Source organism: Centroberyx affinis, unplaced genomic scaffold (assembly GCF_046629955.1).
Source record: "Centroberyx affinis isolate AG114_WGS23_722 - 3 ecotype Tasmania unplaced genomic scaffold, CSIRO-AGI_Caff_v1 ptg004133l_1, whole genome shotgun sequence".
Classification (NCBI taxonomy): domain Eukaryota; kingdom Metazoa; phylum Chordata; class Actinopteri; order Beryciformes; family Berycidae; genus Centroberyx; species Centroberyx affinis.
The window spans coordinates 27,365-51,232 of record NW_027281904.1 but is presented as its reverse complement, the minus strand read 5'-3'; the positions used below and the strand labels follow the sequence as shown (position 1 = coordinate 51,232).

At 44.5% G+C, this 23,868-nt stretch overlaps 3 protein-coding genes across 3 annotated transcripts; 2 read left to right on the top strand and 1 right to left on the bottom strand.

The window, feature by feature from the left end:
* Positions 1 to 32: 32 nt before the first annotated feature.
* Positions 33 to 9,196, top strand: pla2g15 (phospholipase A2, group XV). The gene is made up of 7 exons (XM_071542608.1): positions 33 to 312; positions 2,625 to 2,781; positions 3,494 to 3,612; positions 3,887 to 3,985; positions 4,802 to 5,026; positions 5,848 to 5,960; positions 7,304 to 9,196. Exons 1-7 carry the CDS (start codon positions 165 to 167, stop codon positions 7,703 to 7,705), a joined length of 1,263 nt encoding a protein of 420 aa, XP_071398709.1. The 5' UTR covers positions 33 to 164; the 3' UTR covers positions 7,706 to 9,196.
* A 401-nt stretch (positions 9,197 to 9,597) lies between these two features.
* On the bottom strand, positions 9,598 to 15,235 carry usb1 (U6 snRNA biogenesis 1). Its single transcript, XM_071542616.1, has 7 exons — positions 14,913 to 15,235; positions 13,739 to 13,878; positions 13,095 to 13,278; positions 12,225 to 12,278; positions 11,907 to 12,012; positions 11,402 to 11,482; positions 9,598 to 11,002 (listed from the first exon to the last, which is right to left on the bottom strand). Exons 1-7 carry the CDS (start codon positions 15,086 to 15,088, stop codon positions 10,895 to 10,897), a joined length of 849 nt encoding a protein of 282 aa, XP_071398717.1. The 5' UTR covers positions 15,089 to 15,235; the 3' UTR covers positions 9,598 to 10,894.
* Positions 15,236 to 15,786: 551 nt separating this feature from the next.
* Positions 15,787 to 23,450, top strand: znf319b (zinc finger protein 319b). The gene is made up of 3 exons (XM_071542609.1): positions 15,787 to 16,120; positions 17,154 to 17,335; positions 17,424 to 23,450. The coding sequence occupies exons 2-3, from the start codon at positions 17,331 to 17,333 to the stop codon at positions 19,282 to 19,284; spliced, it is 1,866 nt and encodes a 621-aa protein (XP_071398710.1). The 5' UTR covers positions 15,787 to 16,120; positions 17,154 to 17,330; the 3' UTR covers positions 19,285 to 23,450.
* The last annotated feature ends 418 nt before the right edge of the window (positions 23,451 to 23,868 follow it).

Below are 23,868 nucleotides of genomic sequence, written 5' to 3'. Positions count from 1 at the left end.
TGATCTTCCTCTTCTTCACTGGTCTTGGCCAACGACAGAGACGGGTGTTTTTATATGGTTGGGAAACAAGCGAAGGCTGCCTTTAGCGACTTGACAGCAAACCAGCAAGTCTGCAAACACCGGGAAGGCAGCCGTGACCGTTTGGTTATGAGACATCGGGAGCTATGGCGAGTTGGCACCGGATAACCGCCTTCTCTTCGCTGCTCCAAGTCGGTTTGTTGTTGCTGTTGTCGGCTCGGAGCATCGGGAGACCGCTGGAGAAATGTCTCAACGACAACTCCTGTCAGCCCCAAAGACCCCCCGTGGTCCTCAGTAAGTGTATTCCTCGTTCACATCGTTATTTTTAGTCTATCTACGCAACTCACAGTGTTTGTACTTGGTTGCTATCTCACCTATTTCCAAGTAATTCCGATTGAGCTCATCCCCAGCTAGCCATGAATCATAGGAGCCGCTCTGTCTTGTATGGAAAGGCGTCAGGCCAAACTCTATTCAAAATTGAGGCAGTGTAATATGGCCTTGCTTATCGGCAAAGGTACGTACCCCATAAAATAGGACTCCAAAGGGGTTTTGAGTCGGTAGCCACTCTTCAATTCGGTTTATAGATAAGCCCCCAAGCAGCACTTATTTCCATAATATTTCAACTTTTACAATTGTTTGGCATTCCCATTATCTTCGTCCACCAAAATACCCCGCGGTGGGCGGTAGCGAGCAGTGTGAAAAAGTTTAAATTTTATGGAAATAACTGCAGCTTGGTGGATTATGTGTGTGCCGAGTTGAAAACGGGTTCCCGACGAACAGGTATTGGGTCACATTTTAATGGGGGATGTACATTTGACGGTAAGTGAGGCCACATTATATTTCCATATTTCTGAATGGAGTTTGGCGTACCGTTCTTTCCATACAAGAACGCAAGTCACGTGCCGAGGCTTCTCATCAGCCAGACACAAATAATGAGTACTCATGTACAGTATGTAGTACGTTAAAAGGTATTTGCGAGGAATTCACATTTCACATATAGCTGTGTACCCTGCAGCTTTTTTTCCAACGAGTTATTACTTTATTTCCCGGATGTGAGCTGTTGGCTTGATTGTTTACAGTCAGAGCAGCTCCTGGTCATATGACTGGAACAGAATGTGACCCTCCAACACTGCAGCCAGTTACTCAATGGAAGTTCTTAATATAGTGAATAAGAAGCCATGCTCTCCACTTGTCTGCACGTTATTCTCAGTCAATTCTCAGTTTACAACCCAACGCAGGTCTGATAACAAAAAGATAATGTCAGTATCTCCTCGTGTGATCTACTTCTTCTTCCACGTTTTCAATAAAAAGCCCTCTTATTTGCAGAATCCTTATCTTGTGTTTGGCCAAGTTACAACCACAGCCCATGTCTGTATACATGGCTGTGTGATAGGAGTCTGTGTAGTTTGACTCATGGCTCTGTGGCTTCTAACTTGTGGTTAACACCTTGCATGTGTGTGTATATAACGCCAGACATACTTTATTACTATACTTGTGTATGTGTTGACGCTCAGCACATCATAAAGTGATTCCAGAGCCTCACCAATACAGTACCTTCCTGATTTGTATTTTTTGGTTTTAAAAAACTTCAATGCCTTAAGAAATTCCCATCCATAGTATGCTTTAGCTCAGAGGTTCTCACATGTTTTCATGTCACTGATACCCAAATAGACACACATTAGGCCACAGACCCCCATTTGATAACATTTTGTCCCAGAGACCCCTGTTCTGCTGTTAATCAGTGAGTCAGACCTTAGTTTCCAATTTCTCATTGTCCTCCCTATCTTAAGCTATTTGATGTTGTTGATCTGTTTTGTTGTGGGCCTATCTCTTCCTGCTGCTGTCCAAAGGTTGGGTTATGATGACCACCCACAGGTGGGCTGCAGTATTGTTCTTGCTGAGGGTTTTCACTGGAAAATCAATTTTTCTGTGTGAAACCTCATGCTGCCATAATATACCCATGTCCGGTGAATACCCATGTTAGGTTGAATAACATTTTAGATTAGTGTCTTAAAAGGGAAAGATTTTGTTAGATTACCCTACAAAATGCTTCACAAAATGCCCCACAAAAATCAATTTAGGTCCAGAGATAAATGTGGGTCCCCATGCAGAGAAAAACCTTACTGTGTGTCTTTAGCCGGGTACAACTGGCTGGTCCTGTGGTAACGTATTGATGGGCCAGTAGGGGCAAACTTTAATCCTAATCTCTGCTATTGAACAAGTCGAAGACAAAAGCCTGTGTTGGGCTTTTGTAAGGCCATTTTACATGGACAGAATCTAAATGGGCACCAGGCCTGTTCCACAATGTAGATAACTGCATCAGGAAAATGAGTGTAGTCATTAATTATTGATAAAACTCCATCAATTGGCCGTGCCTGTAAATGCTGCTAATGTATTGTGGTGTCTAGGGATGGTAAGCGTGAGATAATCACTTAACAGCAATGTATTACTTCCTTTGGCCTTACTTATATAGGTTAATGTAGCCTTATTCATGTGATCCATGTTTACATTATTGGCAGTATCTCAAACTATGGGTTTGAACCCCAAAGTGCTGCTGCTGGTGGGTACCTTGCTGTCGTAACACTTTGTTCATATTGTTTTTGCAGTTCCGGGGGACCTGGGAAACCAGCTGGAGGCGAAGCTGGACAAGCCCAGTGTTGTGCATTACATCTGCTATAAGAAGACTGACACCTTCTTCACTCTGTGGCTCAACCTGGAGCTGCTGGTCCCTGTAGCCATAGACTGTTGGATAGACAACATTAGGTAGGATGTGCGTGTGTCTGTTTGTATTGGGCTTTCTCCATTCATTCATCCATCCATCCAGTTATATGTCAGTTCAGGCAGCGGTGGCACCATTGCAAATTCCTGGAGGGTAGATGACCTGGATGACCTACAGTGGAGTACACAGTTATCAGCCTACACTGAATAAACTAACCTTTGAATCCCCCACTTGTCAACAACATACAGAGAGAGAGAGAGAGAGAGAGAGAGAGCATTCCTTTGATGTGTCTATCAACTAAATAAGACTTGTAAGTCAGATATTGAGTTAGCTGTGTTTCAGCAGTGCAAAATACTGAAAAGATTCTCTTCTGTAAGCTCGTTGTGCAAGGGCCAGAAAAGAGAAAAGTATATTAGTTTGCCTATTGCCTAATACATAAAATAACCCAGACTCTAGATGATTTGCATCACACAGACTTGAAGTGTGAGGGTGGAATTTTTAGGTGCATCAGAAGCTGAAGTTAGTTGGATTTACAAGACCACAGTTTGGGAAGTTGTTAGAGGAATGAGGTAGTGGGACAACATTTACCACCACTTTGGTACCACTAGTAATTAAAATAGGAAGTGTGTCTGTTGCCTTGTAGCACGAAAGGAAGGTGTATGGTTTAGGGTTGCATGCCACATTCCCACTTCTTCTTCAGATGCAGAACTGACCGTGTGTGTGTGTGTGTGTGTGTGTGTGCGTGTGTGTGTGCAGGCTGATCTACAACAAGACCACCCATACCACCTCGTCCCCGCCGGGCGTGGACATTCGCATCCCAGGGTTCGGACAGACGTATTCAGTGGAATACCTGGACCCCAGCAAACGCAGTGTGGGTGAGTTGGAGGGACCCAAACCCTAGTCACACACACACACACACATACACAAACACAGAGAACATGAGTGACTCGAATGAAGAAAAACTCTGGTCACATTATGAAAAGAATAATACCACACATGGATCACATTTTCACATTTGTCAGCGTTGATTTGTTGATGTCTTGGCTGAGGGACTGAAATTGATGATGCTCTGTTTTGACTGTGTGTGTGTGTGTGTGTGTGTGTGTGTGTGTGTGTGTGTGTGTGTGTGTGTGTGTGTGTTTCTCCTAGGCATGTATTTCTTTACTATAGTGCAGGCGCTGGTGGAGTGGGGTTACACCAGAGACGATGATGTCAGAGGAGCTCCCTACGACTGGAGGAAAGCTCCCAGTAAGAACACACACACACACACACACACACACACAGCTTTTACCTTGCCTTTACCCTAACAGTTACCCAGAAATGAACTCTATGAATGATTTTCTTCATCTTTCTATCTTTGTGATTCTTTTTGGTCCTCATAAGGATAGAAGTACAAAGACACACACAGAGCTTACTAGCTGATGTTTGGATAAGCTCCCTTCATTCCTTTATAAAGCCACTGGCACATTTACAGCGACGATTGGCAGAAACAGAGTGACAGAGTGTGTTTCTGCTGCTATAGACAGATTTTTTTAATTTTAAGCCAACATCTAAAGAATTCAAAGAATTGCTTAGTATTGTTTATTGTAAGGACTGCTAAGCATTTAGTCAGTCAATGTGGATGACATAGTGATGTATGAAGAACAAAAATATATAATGATGGTGATCATAAATGTTATCAATATTGTCCATTTACACAGGGTTGCCAGGGAACCATGGGAATTTTATAGGTGTATTCCAGACAGGGAAAGACAGGGAATTTCAAATTATCTGGAGAAGTCTGAGAATATCAGGGAATTTTACAAATGGGTCACTTAACAGGAATATACCAGAATGTGTTTTCCAACTTGTTTCATACATTCATTGCATTAGATGGTGGTTTTCAGCCCAACTGTGAAACCAAACCAAATAAACAAATAAAATAAAAAATATAAACAAACCAGGAAGGACTCAAATCTATAAGTCTGGGATGTGCTCCAACTTAGGAATGTAAAGTCATGGAATTTCACATCAGCAATGGGAGACCTGTTCCCACGTCTTTAATGTCTCGTCTCTCTCTTCCAGATGAGAATAAGGAGTATTTCCTGGCGCTGCAGCAGATGATTGAGGAGATGGCGGAGAAGGCCGGGGGGCCCGTGGTGCTGATCGCCCACAGCATGGGCAACATGTACACCCTCTACTTCCTCAACCAGCAGCCCCAGGCCTGGAAGGACCGATACATCAAAGCCTTCGTCTCCCTGGGCCCGCCCTGGGCCGGGGTGGCCAAGACCCTCCGCGTGGTCACCTCTGGTAAGAGATGGAGACGGGGGGGGGGGCGTGTGTGCGTGTGTAGGCCTAATATATTCCATTTGGAGGATTCAGATCTTTTGCTTGTATCAAGGCTGTTTGAATGGGGATGGTGCTGGGATGCAGAACTCACTGCCTGGAGCTGGGTGGGACTAATGCAATTAAAGCTGCATTAGAGAAGAGCATCCCATTCCCACTATTAAAGACACCATCGATTTGCTGTATTTGCCCAAACTGATTTCTGCTGTCTGGTATGGTGGGAAATCTTTTCAGCGCAAAATACAGAACTTGCTTGTAAACGGCAGCAAGTGAGCGCAAGTGAGAACATCTCCAGCCCTACCAGCCTCTAAGAAGAGGAAATACAAGTCTGAGGAGTGTGTAGTTTACTGATGTCACGTTACATGATTTCTGGGTAATGAAGTCCTTCAAACGTTCAAAAATTCAAACAGTTAACTCTCGTTGAGTTGCCTAGTGCAGCTTTAAATTATGTGATTGCTTACTTGCTCTCATATCCAACCTAGATTTCTACATAAGTGCTAACCCAAATTACACAAGGGACAGTTACATCAGATCCTGTGTATTGGTAAATGTTTCTTTGCAGAATCAAACCCCTAACCCTGACATTACAAGGCACTATATGTCAACATGTCAAATGGTAGACACTCTCTATGGTTAGCAGGCCTGTTCCTAAGTCCCCACATGACAGGAGAAGTATATTTTAAGGAGTAACGAGGTGAGACCAAACTGGGTTTGGGTCTTGGGCTGAAAAGTTTCAGTTCAGTTTCAGTTCTCTTTCACCAGTTTCTGTCTCTCTCTGCCTGCAGGTGATAACAACCGCATCCCAGTGATCAGCCCTCTAAAGATTCGCTCCCAGCAGCGCTCTGCCGTCTCCACCATCTGGCTCTTCCCCTACGCCCACTCCTGGCCCAAAGATAAGGTCTGTGTGTGTCCACAAATTATTTCTCTCCTACCAAGAAGATGAATCCCTCCCTGGCTGCCTGTCTTTCTCTCTCTCTCTCTTTTTGTCACACTCAGTTTAACTTCTTTCTCTCTCCCATTCCCATTATCCACCTGTCTCTCTTCTTCCCCAGCCTTAAATAGCAATCATCAGTTGATAGTTCCAAAAATGAAATATAGCAGCAATCCTTCAGCCAACGCAAAATCAACAAGAACAAACACTGACAGATATTAGTACACACTAGGGTTTGACTGATAGGGGTTTTTCAAGGCCTATAGCAGGCTTTCCCAACCCTGGGGTTGCGACCCCAAGTGGGGTCGCCTGAAATTTCTAGCAATTGATCAATACAAATAATAATTATTATTATAATAATAAAAACACCACACACAATTTAAAACAACTAAATGTATCCTACGTTTTCACTTCCCCCCTCATAAATATCGAGTTCAAATAAAATGCAGGATATTGTTAACTGAGCTCGGCATATCTTGATTTACGCGATCACATGTGACCAGGCTACGTGCTTTCCCACGCTCAAACATAAACGGCGTGCAATTTAATTTGAGTCATTGTTTGTTCAGCATTAATTTGCAGCCTTGTAAATACAAGCTCACCTGTACATATCCTGCACTGGGAAAATAGAATCCTCACTTTGTGCACTAATCTGTGGCTCATCCTGGCTATTCTGCCTCCGGCTGCCATCCACAATAATATACATGAAATAGCCTAAATGTGGTCTAAAATGAATGTTTACTTGCAACATAGTATTACAAACTATTACATGATCGAAAACAAATTAATTTTAGCAAAAAATTGTCTGTGTTTTGAATGTCTGGGGTCACTACAGTTTTGTGACATCAAAGTGGGGTCACGAGCCAAAAAAGGTTGGGAACCACTGGCCTATAGCAATATGTTTGGATTGAAGCTGCCAATATTCAATCTTTTGACCATTTTCATGCCAGAAAAAATGACAAGGATTCAGTGTTTTTTTCAGAATTTGATCCTTGTCAGGGTGGGAAAGCCTGACATTATTTAGACCATCATGGGACACTAAAACTCTCCATTGAAAGCCATACTGATGAAATTCTTTTAGGTGGGTTAGCAGCTCCTTCAGGCAGGGTGAGACATGTTTCATTTCAGGTTTTACAGACTGTTGAGTAAAATCCTCCCGTGCTACACTGATTTCTCCGGGCCAGTATCCAATTTATATTAAAAGACTAATATTGATATGGATGAAGATTATTTCTGGTTAAAATGAATTAGTGTGCTTGTATCTTTTTCTTCTTTAGCATTTGGTCATTTCTTTCCCAACCAACCCCCAGGTCCTGATCCAGACGCCCACCACCAACTACACGGTGCTGGACTACAAGCGCTTCTTCTCGGACATCGGCTACGAGGACGGCTGGCAGATGCGCGAGGACACGGAGCCGCTGGTGGCCGACCTCAGCCCCCCCGGCGTGGCCGTCCACTGCCTGTACGGCAGCGGCGTGGCCACCTCCGAGGCCTTCCAGTACTCCGACAAGTTCCCCGACGTGGAGCCCACGGTGGTGTTCGGGGACGGGGACGGGACGGTGAACCTACGGAGCGCCACCCAGTGCCGCCGGTGGGTCGGGCGGCAGAAGCAGCCCGTCACGCTGCTGGAGCTGCCGGGCAACGAGCACGTGAACATGCTGCTGAACTTCACCACCGTGGCTTACATCAAGACCGTGCTGTTCCCGCCGTGATGCGCTCACACACACACACTACAACATTAAAACTGATAGCTCTGTTACACACACACATACACTCAGCCATGTGCAGGACAGACAGGACTGTCTCCTCTCTCATCCCTCTCTCTGAACATTGACTGCTTTATTGTCCCCTTGTTCACTCTGCACTGATCAGGAAAAAGTTTAGTATTGAAATTTTGTCTTTTAAATTCAATTTTACAGCTGTAAGGCCACAATATATGTTAATGTCAAATTGTTTACTGTTGAGCAGAACCAAAACAAAATGATTTTTATATTGGTCTATTGGTGATTTTAAAAGAATCCCAAATTTTACCTGCTAAATCCACATATGCTAGGATAGATACTGGATACATACTGCATCCAAGGTATATGTAATGGCAAAATCCAGGGATATATGTGCCACTGTTACCAGTCAAACTGAGATGTTTTTATTGATGTTACGAAGGAGTCTTCTTGGCTTTAGGCTAAAGCACACGTTTCTTTCTTGTCCAGTGCAGTAGGTCACACGTTGCAGTGCTTAGTATATCTTTATAGCATTTAACCAAACTAATCAGGATGTTACCACAACGATTTGCTTCGTTTCCATGTGTCATTTGATTGCTAACCTTTTTTTATTATTATTGGTATTGATCCTTTTGTTGATCATGTTTAATTTTGCATGCAGCCAAGCTGATGGCTGAATTCCTGATAATCCTGTGGCTTTCTTGTTTTTATTGTGCGGTCCATGTTAAGTGCCGAGTCGGGATGCTGAAGGACTTTCATCATACCTGGGATCAAGTAGTTGATGATGGCTGTTTCAGGTCCATTCAGACTTAACAGCAAAACAAAATTCACATTCTGCTCCAGAGATTTTTCCCCTTCTTAAATGGCCATACCAAATGCTAAATAAAAGTGAGGCTCTATTGACCCTCACTTTTATGCATCTCCGTACATTTTCCAGGGAAGACTCACCTGATCTTTCCCTGTCCCACATCCTCCGATCACATTACCTACACTCAACACGCAACTGCTGCTTACCTCTCTTTCTTGTTTAACTCATTTCACCCTGCACTCCTACCGTAGCTCCATCCAGTACAGAGGAGGAGTGTCCCATTCCTTCTCCTCGCCTGAAACTAGTGACATGGGTTTAACTACTGTTTTTTGCCCAGGTGTGGTTTGAACCAGGGGGCTGGACGGGCTGGATTTACACAGGCATGAACGATGGGACGTTTAACACTTTTTAGTCTGATCTTTTCATTCTTGTCCCTCCTGTTTAAACAGACATGAAAAGTTCAGATCGGTGTCATATAGCGTTAAAAATCTAACTTTCTGTCCCTGTGGAAATGCAGCCAGAAGCCCTCCAACCTGACTGACTGTACTGTGCCATTCGCCCCTTGCAGGGCCAGACCAAGATACTATAAATATCATAATTGCTGCGAACTATCATGAGCGGTGTGTCATGAACATGTGCTGCCTTCTATTGAGTAAAATGTTATTTAAAATATTGCATTTAGCCTTTGACTTTTATTTGTTCGCTTCATCCCTCTGGATAAACTGAACTTTAGTGGAAATGTGAAGGAAAACAACACAACGCCCTTCGCTGTATTGAATGAGAACAAATCAGCTAATGCATGCACATGGTGACTAAGAAGGCAAGATACAACTTGGGGCAGGAAACACTGAGGTTTCAGTACCCATTATGTCTACAACTTCCCATCAGTGTTTTGGTTGGTAGGTTTCCACACATCACACTTTGAGATGTGCAGCTGCTCACACATGCATCGTCATTCTCGTTTCAGTTGTGAGGGGTTTTGAACCGAACCATTCTGAAGCCTAAATGCAGTATTGAGGATTATTATTGTAACTGTCCTATACACACTTTCATAAAATCAAAAATAAGTAGTATAAAACTCTAAAAACAACTTTATTTACATGTACAAAATTTGGAAACAGTGTTTTAGTAAAAATATATATCATCATGATATTGCTTTCCTCATTTTGGTGATTGAGGCTTGATTGTCATGCCACAGAATTGGAATGAGGGGGACAAGCATTCCTATGTAAATCAATATCCTTCAATAGTTATGCTGCAAGTACACTAAAAGAGAGAGAGATATTGGCCCGTTGGTCAACTTACTGTTATGTGATGAGAACATAGACACCAAAATCATCCATGTGTCCCTGGTAGATCATTGGCTCTGGTGCTACATGCTAACACTTTAGCATACAATATAGCTGATGTAGTCAGGTTTATTTTTGGAACCATTTCAGATGAGCGACCATGTATTCATCCGTTGCACAGTGGTAGTCCCTGATAGTTTAAAAGAGCTGTTTTTATCTCATGTTTTGTGTCAACTTTATCAATCTCCAACACAAAACTGCCAGACCTGATCACATCTAATTTAAAATGACTTCCCATTTAGCTTTAGATCTGCTACAAGTTCTCTTTTTCTCACTTTTGACATGATGCTTATAGCCTCCAATCACTCAACATAGTGTAGCTAAAGTGTTAGCATGGAGCAGCACAGCGAGTGATCTACTGGGGACACATGGATGGTTTTGGTGTCTATGTTCTTGTCACTTAATAGGTACGGTAAGTTGACCAACAGGCCAATCCCCCAGAAATATGGTGTATTCCTTTAAGGCTACCAAAGACTGCTTGATGATGTTGTTATTACTGCTACAGTATAGTTCATGAGACTCAGATAGGTGATAAGTCACTATAATCGTTTCAGTCAACACTTGATTGACAGTGAGTCTCAGGCATTGTTCATGTATAAGTATAAAAAGCCTACTTCAAAAACAACATCCAAATTCTACAGCATCCAGTTTAGGCGTACTGACGACCGACTGATGACAGTAATACAGTAGGAAATGTCCTTTCTCTCCATTCTTATTCTATGCTTAAGTCCTTCTCTAAGGTCTGACTTGGTCCTTCTGGGCTGTAAGAGGTCAGGAGTATAGGAGGGGGGAGAAGAAGAGGAGTAGGATGGAAGGAGGTTTCTGAGTTCATAAAGCAAGCAGAGGCTCTCTCCAGTTCTATGGAGAAGCAGAAGCCGTTGTTCCTTGCTTTGCACTGCAGCTCATGACTTGACATGACAGATCTCAATGATGTGGCTTTTCAGGGTTTCATGTTTTTTTTAGACACAAAACTCCTATTCAAATAAGATTCTCGCCCCATCATTCTCTTCATCATGCCAGGTTTTAGGGCTCCAGAGGGAAGCTGAAGGTCTTGTTTCCCGCTCTGCAGCGCAGCTCCTCACAGTCCAGCCTCAGCAGAAAGGGCCCCTCCTCATGGTCATCCACTAGACTCTAAACAGTTCAAAGAAACAAACATTTCTTAACCGTGATAATCCAATAAACTGTGTACAAAGTTGTCCAGGGTTTCAGTCCAAACTACTTTGATTAAGGCCAAGACAAACCAAGACTGGACCTAGTTTGTCTGAGTCAAATCTGATTTGTGACCCATACGAAAACAGTAGGAAAATTATCCCAATTGACCTCATAATGATCGTCAGGAGTGTTTTTCAGCATAATACACAATATGCAAGAAAAAGATCTTAGGATTTAGACATCATTTTTTGAGATATTTGAAGTTAATGACAGTGACATGACGTTGCAGTAGAACTGAACACACTGTGACAGGTCAGGGTTAGGGGTCAGAGGTCAGAGGTGAATCCCAGGTTGGAAAGCAGAGGGACGTCCCAATACCTGCAGCTCCTGAAGACACTCCTTCATCTGCTCTCTCACGTCTCCAACACACCAGGCCAGACTCACATGGAAAGATGGATCCTGGGAGAGGAGATGCAACAGGAAAGTGAGGAAAGTTATTGTAATAATGTGGTTATGATGATAAAATAACAGATATGAATGGGCACAGCTCCAGATTCTTGTGGTCGATTATTCCGTAGTTGCAATGACTGAAAAATTATTAAAGGTTAATTCATTTTTATGTGCTTGGTGTGTGTATTATAGGTATTATTAGGGATGCATTGTGTGCATAAGCAGAGTGTTCTTTATCTTTGTTTAATCTGATTTCAATACACTTAATATTGTTTACAGGCTAATTGATTTCCCTTTACAATTGAGAAACTTGGTCATAGCTCTTGTTTCATTCTTTCCAGCACAAAGCATGTGAGTGATGATTTTTTTTGGATACATCCCATATGATGTTGAGGCTGTCAGACACTGTGGTTATGATGAGTTGACCAGTAACCTTATAGAAAGTGTCCAGGCGAAACTCTGTCATAGTTCTGTCCACCACTCTGACCAGATCGAGCAACTGAGCATGCCCAGAAGACACTTCCATCCCCAGGAACGTCCTGTAGGAGACAGACAGACAAAAAGGTTACAGACACATAAAAAGGCAGCCAGACCATAAAGAAGTGACAGGGGATTAAAATAGATACATAAATCATAGAAACAGGACAAACATACACATGCATGCCAAGGTCCAAAATAATCCAAAGAGAGAGAGAGAATATCGGTGATATGATATCTGGACCCAAGGAGTCTATAAGCATCTTGACTGTACCTGGTCCTCTCAGCATTACAATAGACCCGCAGTCTTCCTGCTGAGCATGCAAACCTGGCAACCACAAACACAATCAGTCAGTTTCCAGCTGGCAAAAACAATTCCACTATAATCAGCATCAGATGTCATTTTCATATCTCATACTGCATACTTCTTTTACTATCCCACCCACTTCAATGCAGCTAATGCCCCAGGCTGCTGCTGTCAATGTGGTCTTAATCAACTTGCCTGGTTCGACAAATATTATATAGTTATATTTACAGTTATACAGTCATGGCTGCAGGGTTCCTACACATTTTCAGTCTCAAAATTCCAGAGATTTTCCAGACCTTAATTTCTTGGCCCTATTTGAAAATGTTTAGAGTTTGACACATGTGGTGTATACAGACAATGGTTGGGTAATATCACTGTCAACTAGGCCAGTGGTTCCCAACCCAGTCCTCAAGGACCCCCTGTCCTGCAAGTTTTTATTCCATCTTTACTCTTGCACACCTGATCCCAATGGGGCCTACACACTTTCATGCTGCTCTGTTCAGGTAGATCTGTCTCTACCAATCAGCATTAAGACCTTAACTGGATCAGGTGCGCAAGAGTAGAGCTGGAACCAATACTTGCAGGAAAAGGGGTCCTTGAGGACTGGGTTGGGAAACACTGAACTAGGCCATATACAAGTGAAGATTATTAATCACGGTATATGACATGACAATATTTTTTCCATACTTTCCCATACTTTTTGTACAAATTCCTAAACTTTCTAAAACCTGGAAATGATCAACTTCATTTTCCATACTTTCCAAGACTTTCTCACCATCCCACTTTAAATATGAACAAATCGTCCCCTGTATACAGGCGATGGGTAGATGAACTAACTTCTTGCAGCGGGCCAGGCCGGCCCGGAGGCTCTGTGTGAGGGGCTGGATCCAGTGGTGCCTCAGCACCACCGTCTGAGACAGGCTGAGGTGGAACTCCTCCTGCCGGTTCAAAGCCACACCGCGCGCCCCTGCTGCCGACAGCAGCCCCTCCAGCAGCTCCCCAAACTCCTCCTCAGGATGGTCTGATGTGGAGAGGAGAGGAGAGAGAGAGGGAGTGAGAACGACAGAGAGAAAAGAGATTTTTGTGAAGAGAGAGAGTGTGTGTGAGAGAGAGAGAAATAGAGAGAAAGAGAGAGACTGTGTGTGTGTGCGTACTCCAATCTGTCAACTTGAAAATGCGTGCGTGTGCGATACTATTTGATGTATTTTGCAGTTGCAAATGCACAAAATACATTTTGCAAACGCATGCATATGATGAGTTATGATCAATATTTCCTTGTGTGAATCATTAAAAACATCTGCAGCCATTTTGGCACTGACCTCCCACAGGAAATCAGCATGTGCAAATAGCTACAACTGCAAAATACATCACAAGTTTCCAAATTGTATTGCACACATGCACTTTTCTCACATCTTAGAACACAAGTACAACTTATTGTGGCAGGTGTTTTTTTCCCCCATAGTACTCTGTGTAGGTCTTACATGGGAAATAGACATAGGTGGCCCAGTTCCCTCTCTCATGTTGGAAGGAGCGGATGCGTCCGCCGTGAAGAGAGCTGTCCTCCGTCTGTGGGTCCGCCTCCTCTGGGAACATGGCCAACAGGCAGCCCGGGACAGGCAGCCTGACGGAAACACGGCCCAATCAGAGCGGTACATTTCATTTATAGTATGTATATATATAGTGGGGTAAATTATGATAATAGGAAGCATGTGGTGTTTTTATAATATGCAGCACTTGGTTTGGTTTGAGTGTGTTAGGGTCCTATGGAAGATATCACAAGATTTACTTTGTAAAAAAAAAGGCACACACCACTAACAGGATAATTTTTGTGGATGATGCCCTGGGTTTAAATGAACCTTTGAAGGTGAATGGACAGTGCAACAGCTTTTGGCACTACTGCCAGTGGTTGGTTAATTTAAATTGGAAAAAGGGGGATTTCCTGGAAATAAATGAGGATGCATGTTATAATCTGTGTACACAGTACAGCTCCTGTATCAAGCGAAAATTGATAGCTATAAGCTGCAGTGCTCACCCAAAAGAAAGGGATCAACTGTGAAGTGATGAGTGGGCATAAAGTCTGAGAAATAATAAAATACATTTTGGATACTGTGGATGTACCCATGAATTCCACAGCAGCGACTTCCCCCTCAAATCACTCCTAGCTTGAGATGGTCAGACAAGACTTGTACTGGTGTATCATTGGATTTGGGTTAGAATTAATTAAGCTTACTAACAATTATATATATCAGGAGTTCTCAGACATTTTCAAGTCACAAACCGCCCATCTGAGAATGTTTGTTGTTGTGGATTTAGTACTGAACTGTACTACTGTCTACAGTGTAGGTAAGAAGATAATAGTGGTGAGAGTGAAACCTAGTATTAGAATAGTCAGCTTTATATATTCTCTGGATAGGATCATTTCTATTCAATTAAATAACAGAGAGATTAAACCATTCCTCATTTTGCTGTGGACCCCTAAAGAACCCTTGGGTGTCCCCGGACCCCAGTTTGGGAACCACTGCTCTGAACTATATACAGCTAGCTAGCTGGGCTTACAGCGTTTTACTATTTGAGTGAGTGCTCTTCATTTCTCCATGCCGTCTCTTCGGAGCCATGCTATTCCCTACACAGCCAAAGCAAGTCAGCCACACACACCTTGTTTTGGGGACCTGCTCCTCTGCTTTGAGCTTCTTCCTCGCCGAGCTGTCATCGTTACCACCGTCTTCCTCATGGCAGCTCCTTGGGCGTCTTTTGCTTTTATCAGTCGACGCTGCCGCTTCACTCTCGGTCTCCTTTTCCTCCTCTGAACTGCAGCTGTAGCCAACCAGCATCCTACAGCACGCGGGGTGTCACAATATGTCAAGGATAGACACCAATTATACATTAAAAAATTATCAATTAAGAAAAATCAACAAAACTCTATGCAAATGACTTATTCACGACAGGAAAATGAGAGGTGACTGCTCGTTTGCTAAATTAATTCCCCGGCAGGGTCGACCAATCAGCGGCGTGCGTTGCTTCGAATCCTACGCTTCCGATGTAAACAACCTGTTGTAATCATAATTTATGTCCCACTGAAACAACGTCCCCGACGCTAATAAGTTCCACTTCTGAGCTGTCCCATCATAATGTGCATTTATATGTGCATAGTTTTGAGGGTGAACAGTGAAAGCCGAGCTATTCTTTACTACCCGGCTGAAATGATCACATACTTGATTCATTAGATTTATACATTTATCCAAAATGCAATTATAATGTGGCATCCTTTACAAACGATGATAGGTTTTAGCTGTCTTGTGGGAGATGTCATTATTTTTAGTCACAAGTATGACTGATAAACAGTCAGGGCGGCATTTTACTCTTCAGTTTCACCGAGAAGACAATGAATGCGGGGTAAAAAGTGTGATAAATGAGTACATTTTTGCGGGAGTGTTTGATAAAAGCCGTCCATAGCGGGTTCCGGGTGTGTTGTGAGCATGCCAATTAACTCTTGGTTTATTCATGTTCCCGTGCGCGGGCAGGGGCTCAGAAGCTAGCCGATAGCCAGCTAGCAATTTCTAACAAAATTATTGTCTTTTAACCAGCCGAGAGAATGGCATAGCTGTCAAATGGTTGTACGTGTAAACCGATAGCGTTTAGGGGGGCGGTTTGGAATATTGCAGGAGAATTTCGCCCATTTTAATGACCCAAAAATCCTGTATTTTTCGGCCCCTGGAGCCATAGCGCTCGAACAAGAGAGCATCCGGGACCCGTCTGCGGATGTGAAGAAGGGACGTATTTTGGGGCCTAGCTACCTACGACGAAGTGGCTTTTTGGGGGGAAATTTTCAGAGCTTTTAAATAACATGTTAGTGGACGCTCTAGGTATGTATACAACCGCATTTCGTATCACTGTTTATACGCACCAGTCGCTGTAACACACATTTCGCTGCTGGGTTGCTAATATTATTTTCCCCGTGGCTAGCTTGCTAACGTTAGCTATTTTCTGCGCCTAGCTGGCTACGTTAGCAAGTAGCTGGGCTAGCTGGCTAACTCATCCTGGTTTCAATGATCCCTTGCCTGTAGATGAATATGATGCGCAGACGCTGACTTCCACTTTTCACCGCGAATCGTTGAGCATTTGGGTTTCTGCATTGGAAGGGGTGGAACTACTTAACTAATATGATGCTGATTAAAAATGTACGACTTAATCGCCAGTGTGGATGCTAACCAATGTTGACTCGCTATGTATTGGTGCGTTGACGGATGTTGCAGAGATTCAAATAAGGCACTGTACACTACAGATCGTTGTACATAAACAAGTGTCATCGAGTTGGATGCTTACAGAAGTGTCAATAGTGCTAATCAATGGGAAGTTGTTCAGATTCCTCCGATCCTCTTGTACATGACTTCAAGGCATCTGAATGATGTATGTGCTTGATGTAAACAGATGTTTTGATGATTGGTGTCGCTGGTGTGTCACTCACATTTTAGTTTCGCTCGGATCTGCTTTAATAGCATTTTTGAAATCGTGCTTTTGGGACGTTTTTATGAGGGAGACAAGCCGCACACTGTGGCATTCAGCTGCTTCAAATCTTGTATTGATGCGTGTTCTAAACGATATGCCTGACCCACAATGTTCATGGCTATTTTTTCTGCTGAATTCCCACAAAAATAAGTCTTAATGGGATATAGAAATAGAAAACAAAATCGCGGAAATATATTTTGCTAACCACATATCTCCTGTTGTCAGGAGGTTGTCTCTTGGCTCTTGGTAAACGTTGGAGGTCGGGCAAAACGCTGGAGCCATCAGTTCAAAACCAAAGCAACTTTGATGCTTTGTTGCTGAATGTCTTATTGCAGGTTGACATTTTGACTGACAGTGGCTGTCTTTATTTTTTCTTTTTTTCCCATACAGATACCATTTGAAGACTGAGAATTGAGGTGAATGTAGTGGACTTTCCTCCACCACCTCACGCACCTGCGATCTCTACACAGCTGTTCTCCTCTGCGCATCGCTGTTTCAGTCATAAAATTGTCCATCACGGCCCCCTCAACAAGCATCTTTGCCAGTTCTTCAGTGCAACTGATTGAAATGGAGTGAGTTTTTTGTCCTTTCCTCTTCACACACCCTGAAGCCTTTACCCCATTAGTCAAAATATCTCCCAATCTCCCTTTCTCACCCTAGTTGGGCCACACCAGCTGCCAAACTGAATCCCTACACCCGAGCCCGCATGACAGAGGCCTGGCAGCAACATGCTGTCGCTCCACCTCCGGTCGTCCACACCATCCCTCCGGGAGCTGAGAATGCGTTGGGCTGTGCCGTGTATGGCATCGTCCTGCAGCCGGACCCTCCGTCTCTGCAGCAGCAGCAGCAGCAGCAGACCCAGCACGGCCAGCACGGCCAACAACATGGTGGCCAGCAGCACGGAGGAGGGCAGCACAGTCAGCAGCAGCACCCCGCCCAGGCCCAGCAGCCTTCCCTACAGGTAGGAACCGAAGGAGGGCACAAGTGTGGGGCCTGTGGGCACGATATCTCCCATCTGGCCAACCCACACGAGCACCAGTGCATGGTCAGTCAGGACAGGTCGTTCCAGTGCACCCAGTGCATGAAGATCTTCCACCAGGCGACAGACCTGCTGGAGCACCAATGTGTTCAAGTGGAGCAGAAGCCCTTTGTGTGCGGGGTGTGTAAGATGGGCTTCTCCCTGCTCACCTCTCTTGCCCAGCACCACACGTCCCATAACAGCACCAATCCAATGAAGTGCTCGATCTGTGAGAAGACCTACCGACCCGGTTCCTCTGGCAACGGCACGCCCACTTCCTCAGCAACCCAGCAGCCTAACGGTGATGGGGCATCGACCAGCAGCAGCTCTTCCACCCTGCCCTTCCCCTCGGCCAGAGACCGGCCGTACAAATGCTCCGTCTGCCAGAAGGGCTTCAAGCACCTGTCGGAGCTCACGCGTCACGAGAGGGTGCACACGGGAGAGAAGCCCTTCAAGTGCGACACGTGCGACAAGGCCTTCAGCCAGTCGTCTCATCTAGCGCACCACCAGCGCACGCACAGCAACGAACGGCCCTTCAAGTGCGCTGTGTGCGAGAAGAGTTTCAAGCACCGCTCGCACCTAGTTCGCCACATGTATGCCCATTCTGGGGAGCACTTGTTCAAATGTAACTTATGCGAGCTGCACTTCAAGGAGTCGTCTGAGCTCCTCCACCATCCCTGCCACCCGCAGGGTGCCCGCCCCTTCCGCTGCGCAACTTGTGGCAAGGGTTTCAAACGCCCCTCTGACCTGCGGCAGCACGAGCGCACGCACTCGGAGGAGCGTCCCTTCCATTGTGACGAGTGCCAGATGAGCTTCAAGCAGCAGTACGCGTTAGTGCGCCACCGACGCACACACAAGGACCCTACCGACCGGCCGTTCAAATGCAACCTGTGCGACAAGGGTTTCATGCAGCCCTCTCACCTGCTCTACCACCAGCACGTCCACGGCATGGACAATCTGTTCAAGTGCGCCTCATGCCAGAAGGAGTTCAGCCAGTCAGGAGAGCTGCTCAGACACAAGTGCGGCGAGTCGTCCAACAGCTCGCCCGACAAGCCGTATAAGTGTGACGTGTGCGGCAAGGGCTACAAGAAGAGCTCGACGCTACAGCGTCACCAGAACTCCCACTGCCAGGAGAAGCCTCTGAAGTGCTCGCTCTGCGACCGCCGCTTCCTCTCCTCCTCTGAATTTGTCCAGCACCGCTGTGACCCGTCACGCGAGAAGCCGCTTAAGTGCCCCGACTGTGAGAAACGTTTCAAGTACTCGTCGGACCTGAACCGCCACCGGCGCGTGCACACGGGGGAGAAGCCGTACAAGTGTGCCAACTGCAACAAGGGCTTCAAGCAGCGGGAGCACCTGACCAAACACCAGAGCACTCACTCCAGAGAGGGCCAGTTCAAGTGTGTGTGGTGCGGCGAGCGCTTCAGCGACTTGGGCTCCCTGCAGGATCACACCGTGCAGCACACGGCCGAGGGAGGGGGCTACCCTGTGGCCCCCTGCATATAGGTCCGCTAGTGAATTCCTCCGTTTTGTCTGGAGACAGGCCTAAACTGACCCTTCCCCTCAGACACACTGTCCCCTGAATCCCCTGTCCTCCTGTCTATCCCTTGCAGGCTACTCACTCATCCTAACTTTCTCCACATTTGCAGGACAGTCCTGGCTGTTGTTAATCCATTCACTCCCAGCAGTCTCATTGCTCTACTAACCCGCCTGAAGCCTAGTATTCCCCCCTTCCCTTCCCTTCCCTTCCCTGTCCTTCCCTGATCCCGAGGCAGCCTTCCCTCCTCGCTACCTGCGTTTTCTTTTCTCTCCCACCTCTTCCCCTTTTTAAGCCTGTTACCTCCCCCTTTCCCCAGCACCCACTCTCAGTTGATGGCAGTGAGGTTTAATTTAAAGGGGCAACACGCGACTCCCTGTCATCAATCATACTTACTGCCAACCAAATCTGACTGTTGTGCACAGAAGCAGGTTGATCTAGCAAATACCTATATCCTCCCTAACTTCCCCTCCTAATGGACCAACCCCCTCCTTCAGAAGAGCAAAAGAATCTAAAATGTCACATCAGCCTCCATTCATTGTCTCGACGAAACCAAACAGCCGTCACTTTTGTGTTTTGTAAATAAAGTTTGGCAGTAAGTATGCAAAAGAGAATTAAACTGACCAACCAGAGACCGTCTTGACTACTTGACTATCCGATGGAGGGGGGATTATTCCCTCTTTCTTTCCCCTTTCTAGCCCTCTCTCTCGTGACATCCCTCCCCCTCTCCTCAATTTCTCTCTCCATCCCACATCCCATCCCCTCTCTCTCTCTTTCTCTCTCCATTCTTTCTTTCTTTTGCTACCTCCCTTTCCTCCTCCCTTCCTACTCCCTCCCTCAGGATATCAGGACTGTTTTCATCAGCGTCTCCAGTGCTAACAGCCTCTCGCTGTTTAGGATCGAAGGCTAAAGTTTGACTAACCCTAACACACTCAAACACGCACGCACATGTTTCTTTGGTCAGGCGGAGGGTGACCGGTTTCATATCCCTTCAGTAATACCGAAACAGTGTATACATACAGACTCTTTTGGCCTGACACCTTGTGTCTTTCCTTCCTTCCTTCTGCCCCCCCCCATCCCCCCTCCCCTCATCTGGGTTTTAGTATTTTTATGCTTTTTATGTATGACGTACCCAGTATGCTCCTCAGCTTAGAAATGTTCATGTTTTTTATTATCTCATGTGAGGGGAAAGGGTGGGTGGGGGGGTTGTAATTGTGCTATTGTGAAATGATTCCGATGATAAAAATGTCTGTGAGTGTATGTGGATGTCGATGTGGGCCACGGTGACCGTGGCCTCTCTAGTTTGTACCAAAACACCAGTATAAAAGCAGCACCCTATCCCAAAGGTGTGGAGACTAACCAACCAGCCGAACTCATCATCGTTTAACAAACCCTTACGGTCGACAGCAATCTCACCCGTCAATATAGACATATATAGAAATATATATTTCACACTAATGTACCTGTCATATTCCCACAGAGGTCAGAGCTGTTAGACTGTGTGTCCCGAACATGTCTGAGTTCGACCATTACACGTCCTCTCTCAGCCTGTACATAGTACGGATGTGTGACTCTATACATACCAGTTCAGTTGGAAATGTCAGAATTTGTCTTTCTTAAAAAAACAAAAAAACTGTATCGATTTGACTGTTTTTGTATTCTTGCTACTTTTTACCATGTGAGATGTTTTGACAAATGCTTTCTTGTTGTTTTTTGTAGTCCATGTAGTGATTGTATCGGTATGTTGCAGGGAATCTCAAAGAGCACCCTGTGTGTGTGTGTGTGTGTGTGTGTGTGTGCTTGTGTGAGCGTGCGTGCGTGTGTGTGTGTGATGCTCTCCCTTTCTGAGGCGGAGAGAGAAGAATGAACATGGTATTCTGTCAAACAGGGAAAATCCAGACTGAAGAGAATTGTATTAGAAAATGTGAGCTGCACCTTTTTTATTTACTAACCTTTTCGGTCTGTTGGACAACTGTTTTTGCGGGATGAGCCTGCGTCTTATTTTCAATTATGTTCTGTTTTTTTTTTTAAAGAAAATATTAAGACTGTGTTTTCTCGCTAACATGTCACATTGGGTTTGACGTTCTGTCTGTCGGGGCGGGTTCATACCAGAGGCCCCTCCTCTCTGAATGCTATGAGATTCTAGTTACTCTCAAGAAGCCTGGAACACCAGTCGGTTCACATGTCGGCCATGATGTCCATTGTTCCTTGTTCCGTTCTTCTGTTCTGTTTTTTTGGCAAGTAGAGCTTTTCAAGGGGAGCCGTTCCCTCCTACTACCCACCCCCACCCCCACCCCCTCCCCTACGTTTTGAGTGGTGTATTTGACTCATGGTTTGAGTGCAGTATTGAAAAGTATTTAATAAGACTGGAGGAGGCAAGGAGATCGAAGTAACATTTGTGATTCTGGCTTTTTTATTAGTTTTTTTTTTTTTATTTTGGCCTTAAAGTGAGGCTAGGGTCTGCCTCCATTTTTTGATTGCTCTCCTCTTCCTCCTCTGCTCTCTGTCTCTGTCCATCGTCGTCATCACAATGCGAGGTCAGACGGTTGTTCTCGTCCGTTGTCTTCTTTTTAGTTGATTCCCCCCCCCCCAAAAAAATGTGGCATTAAATAACACCAGACAACAGTTGGGACTTTAAGTGAGAAAAAAGTACTGTATATGTTTTTTTTTTATGTTTTTATTTGTGTTTATATTAATTTTTTGTTTTATTAATATTCTTTAAATTGATATGAATATCTATATTCTTGGAGGGAGAGACCAGGGCCTTGGGGTAGGTCGGGGTTAAAGACTTGGCAGATTGATTAATGAACTGGAAATCGAATGAGCTCCAATTCACTCATCTGTCAAGAGGTGCGTTCAGCTTTCCACGATGTGGAATTAGTGAAGGGTGGTGGTGTGAAAGGTGATTATTTTACTGTGATGTCAAGGAGGTGATCAGGACAGGACAAGCCCCCCCCCCCCCCCCCTAAAGAAAATCAGTCAATTAATGAGGGCGGGTCACAAATCTCCATTAGCAACGTGTCAGACAGAATCATTTTTATTTGCCGAGTACTAGTTCACAAGGACTTTGACTTGGTTCATTGGTGCTGGCGTATCATGAGAGCTGCATAATGAAAGCAGACACTCTGGGTGCAGGACAGAACTTAACGGGACCTCACATGCAGTGCAGACAGGACGCACTGTAAGACAGTAGACTTGACATATATAATAGACATATACCTTCAAAAACCAAAGAATTGTTCAAGCCCAGCAGCACTGGCAGCAGTAGTGAGGGGGATAGCTGGTTGTGTGTTTATCGGGTCACATTTTAAGTAGGCGGAACAAGTAAAGGACCAATTTTGAGGAATTGGTAGCGAGTGGAAGGGAGTGCTGCGCTTAAGAAAATGTCACACCCTGATAAATGCTGAAAAAAAAAAAAGAAATCACATCCCATAACCAACAGGCATTTATGGAGGGGGATGAAGCGGGAGAATATCCCCTTTTTATAAGCACAAATGATTAAATCCACCCCTCTGCTTTTTAATGGAAAAGTCAGTTTTAGGCAACAGTTGACCTCTCCCACCATCCTGTCCCCCTCTCTTTTTAAGTTCCCACGAATCGCCCGGTTCCTTTTTTTATTTTATTTTTTTTAAACAGTTTCCCCCCCCCCCTCGCTTGCCCGTCAGACCCTGGTGTCTCTAGCTCTCTGCATGCTTGCTGTGTTAGCTCCTGTATTCTGTCCCCTGGGAACTGGTGCTCCCCCCCCCTCCCCCCTCCTCCGCCCTGCTCCTCCCCTCCCTCACAGCACTGTTCCCTCCTATAGCTTTTTCAAATTGTACTGTAGTTATGTGAATGATGTAGTTTAAACAAAAAAAGAAAGAAAAGAAAAAAACATTGTGGCGACGTACAGTATGTGTACATTCATGCTAAGATTATCTGTATGTATGTAGCATTCAATTACACACAGCACTAACAAATAAAACTTTTTTTCATTTATAAAGTTACATGTGTCGTGTTTGCTTATTCAAGCGGAAATTCACAGTAGAGGCAAACCCATGACCAAATATAGAGTTTCTCCAAAAGCTAGAGCCAAGGTCTTTTTTTTTTATAAATTTGAAATTGTTTACCGATCTATTTTTCTTTTCACTTTGTATTAGGTCAGCAGAATCCATTGCCATTTTTAGAATTTGTTTTAAAGCCCACTTTCATTCTATGGCATTTCAGTGTGACTAATGTCTTTTATTTATATGCTTTTTGAAATGTCCTGCAGTTTTTAGGGCTGTTTAGATTGTTAACTTATATTTTTTCTTTTACCCTTGTGACGCGCTTTGTAGCAAACTGATTTTAGGTGCTAAATAAATAAAGTTGACTTTGCTGACTGACCAACTAACCGACTGTTGCAAGACTGAATGGACGCTTATCTGTTTATGGACACATTTTCTGTTGTGTTATGCAACAGTGGTAGCACTATGAAATAAAGTTAATTTAGGAAAAAAACATCAACAAAATTTTGCAGTTCTGCTAAAACTCTATTGCCAATGCGTGATTGTTGGAATTTATGTGTTGATTTATAC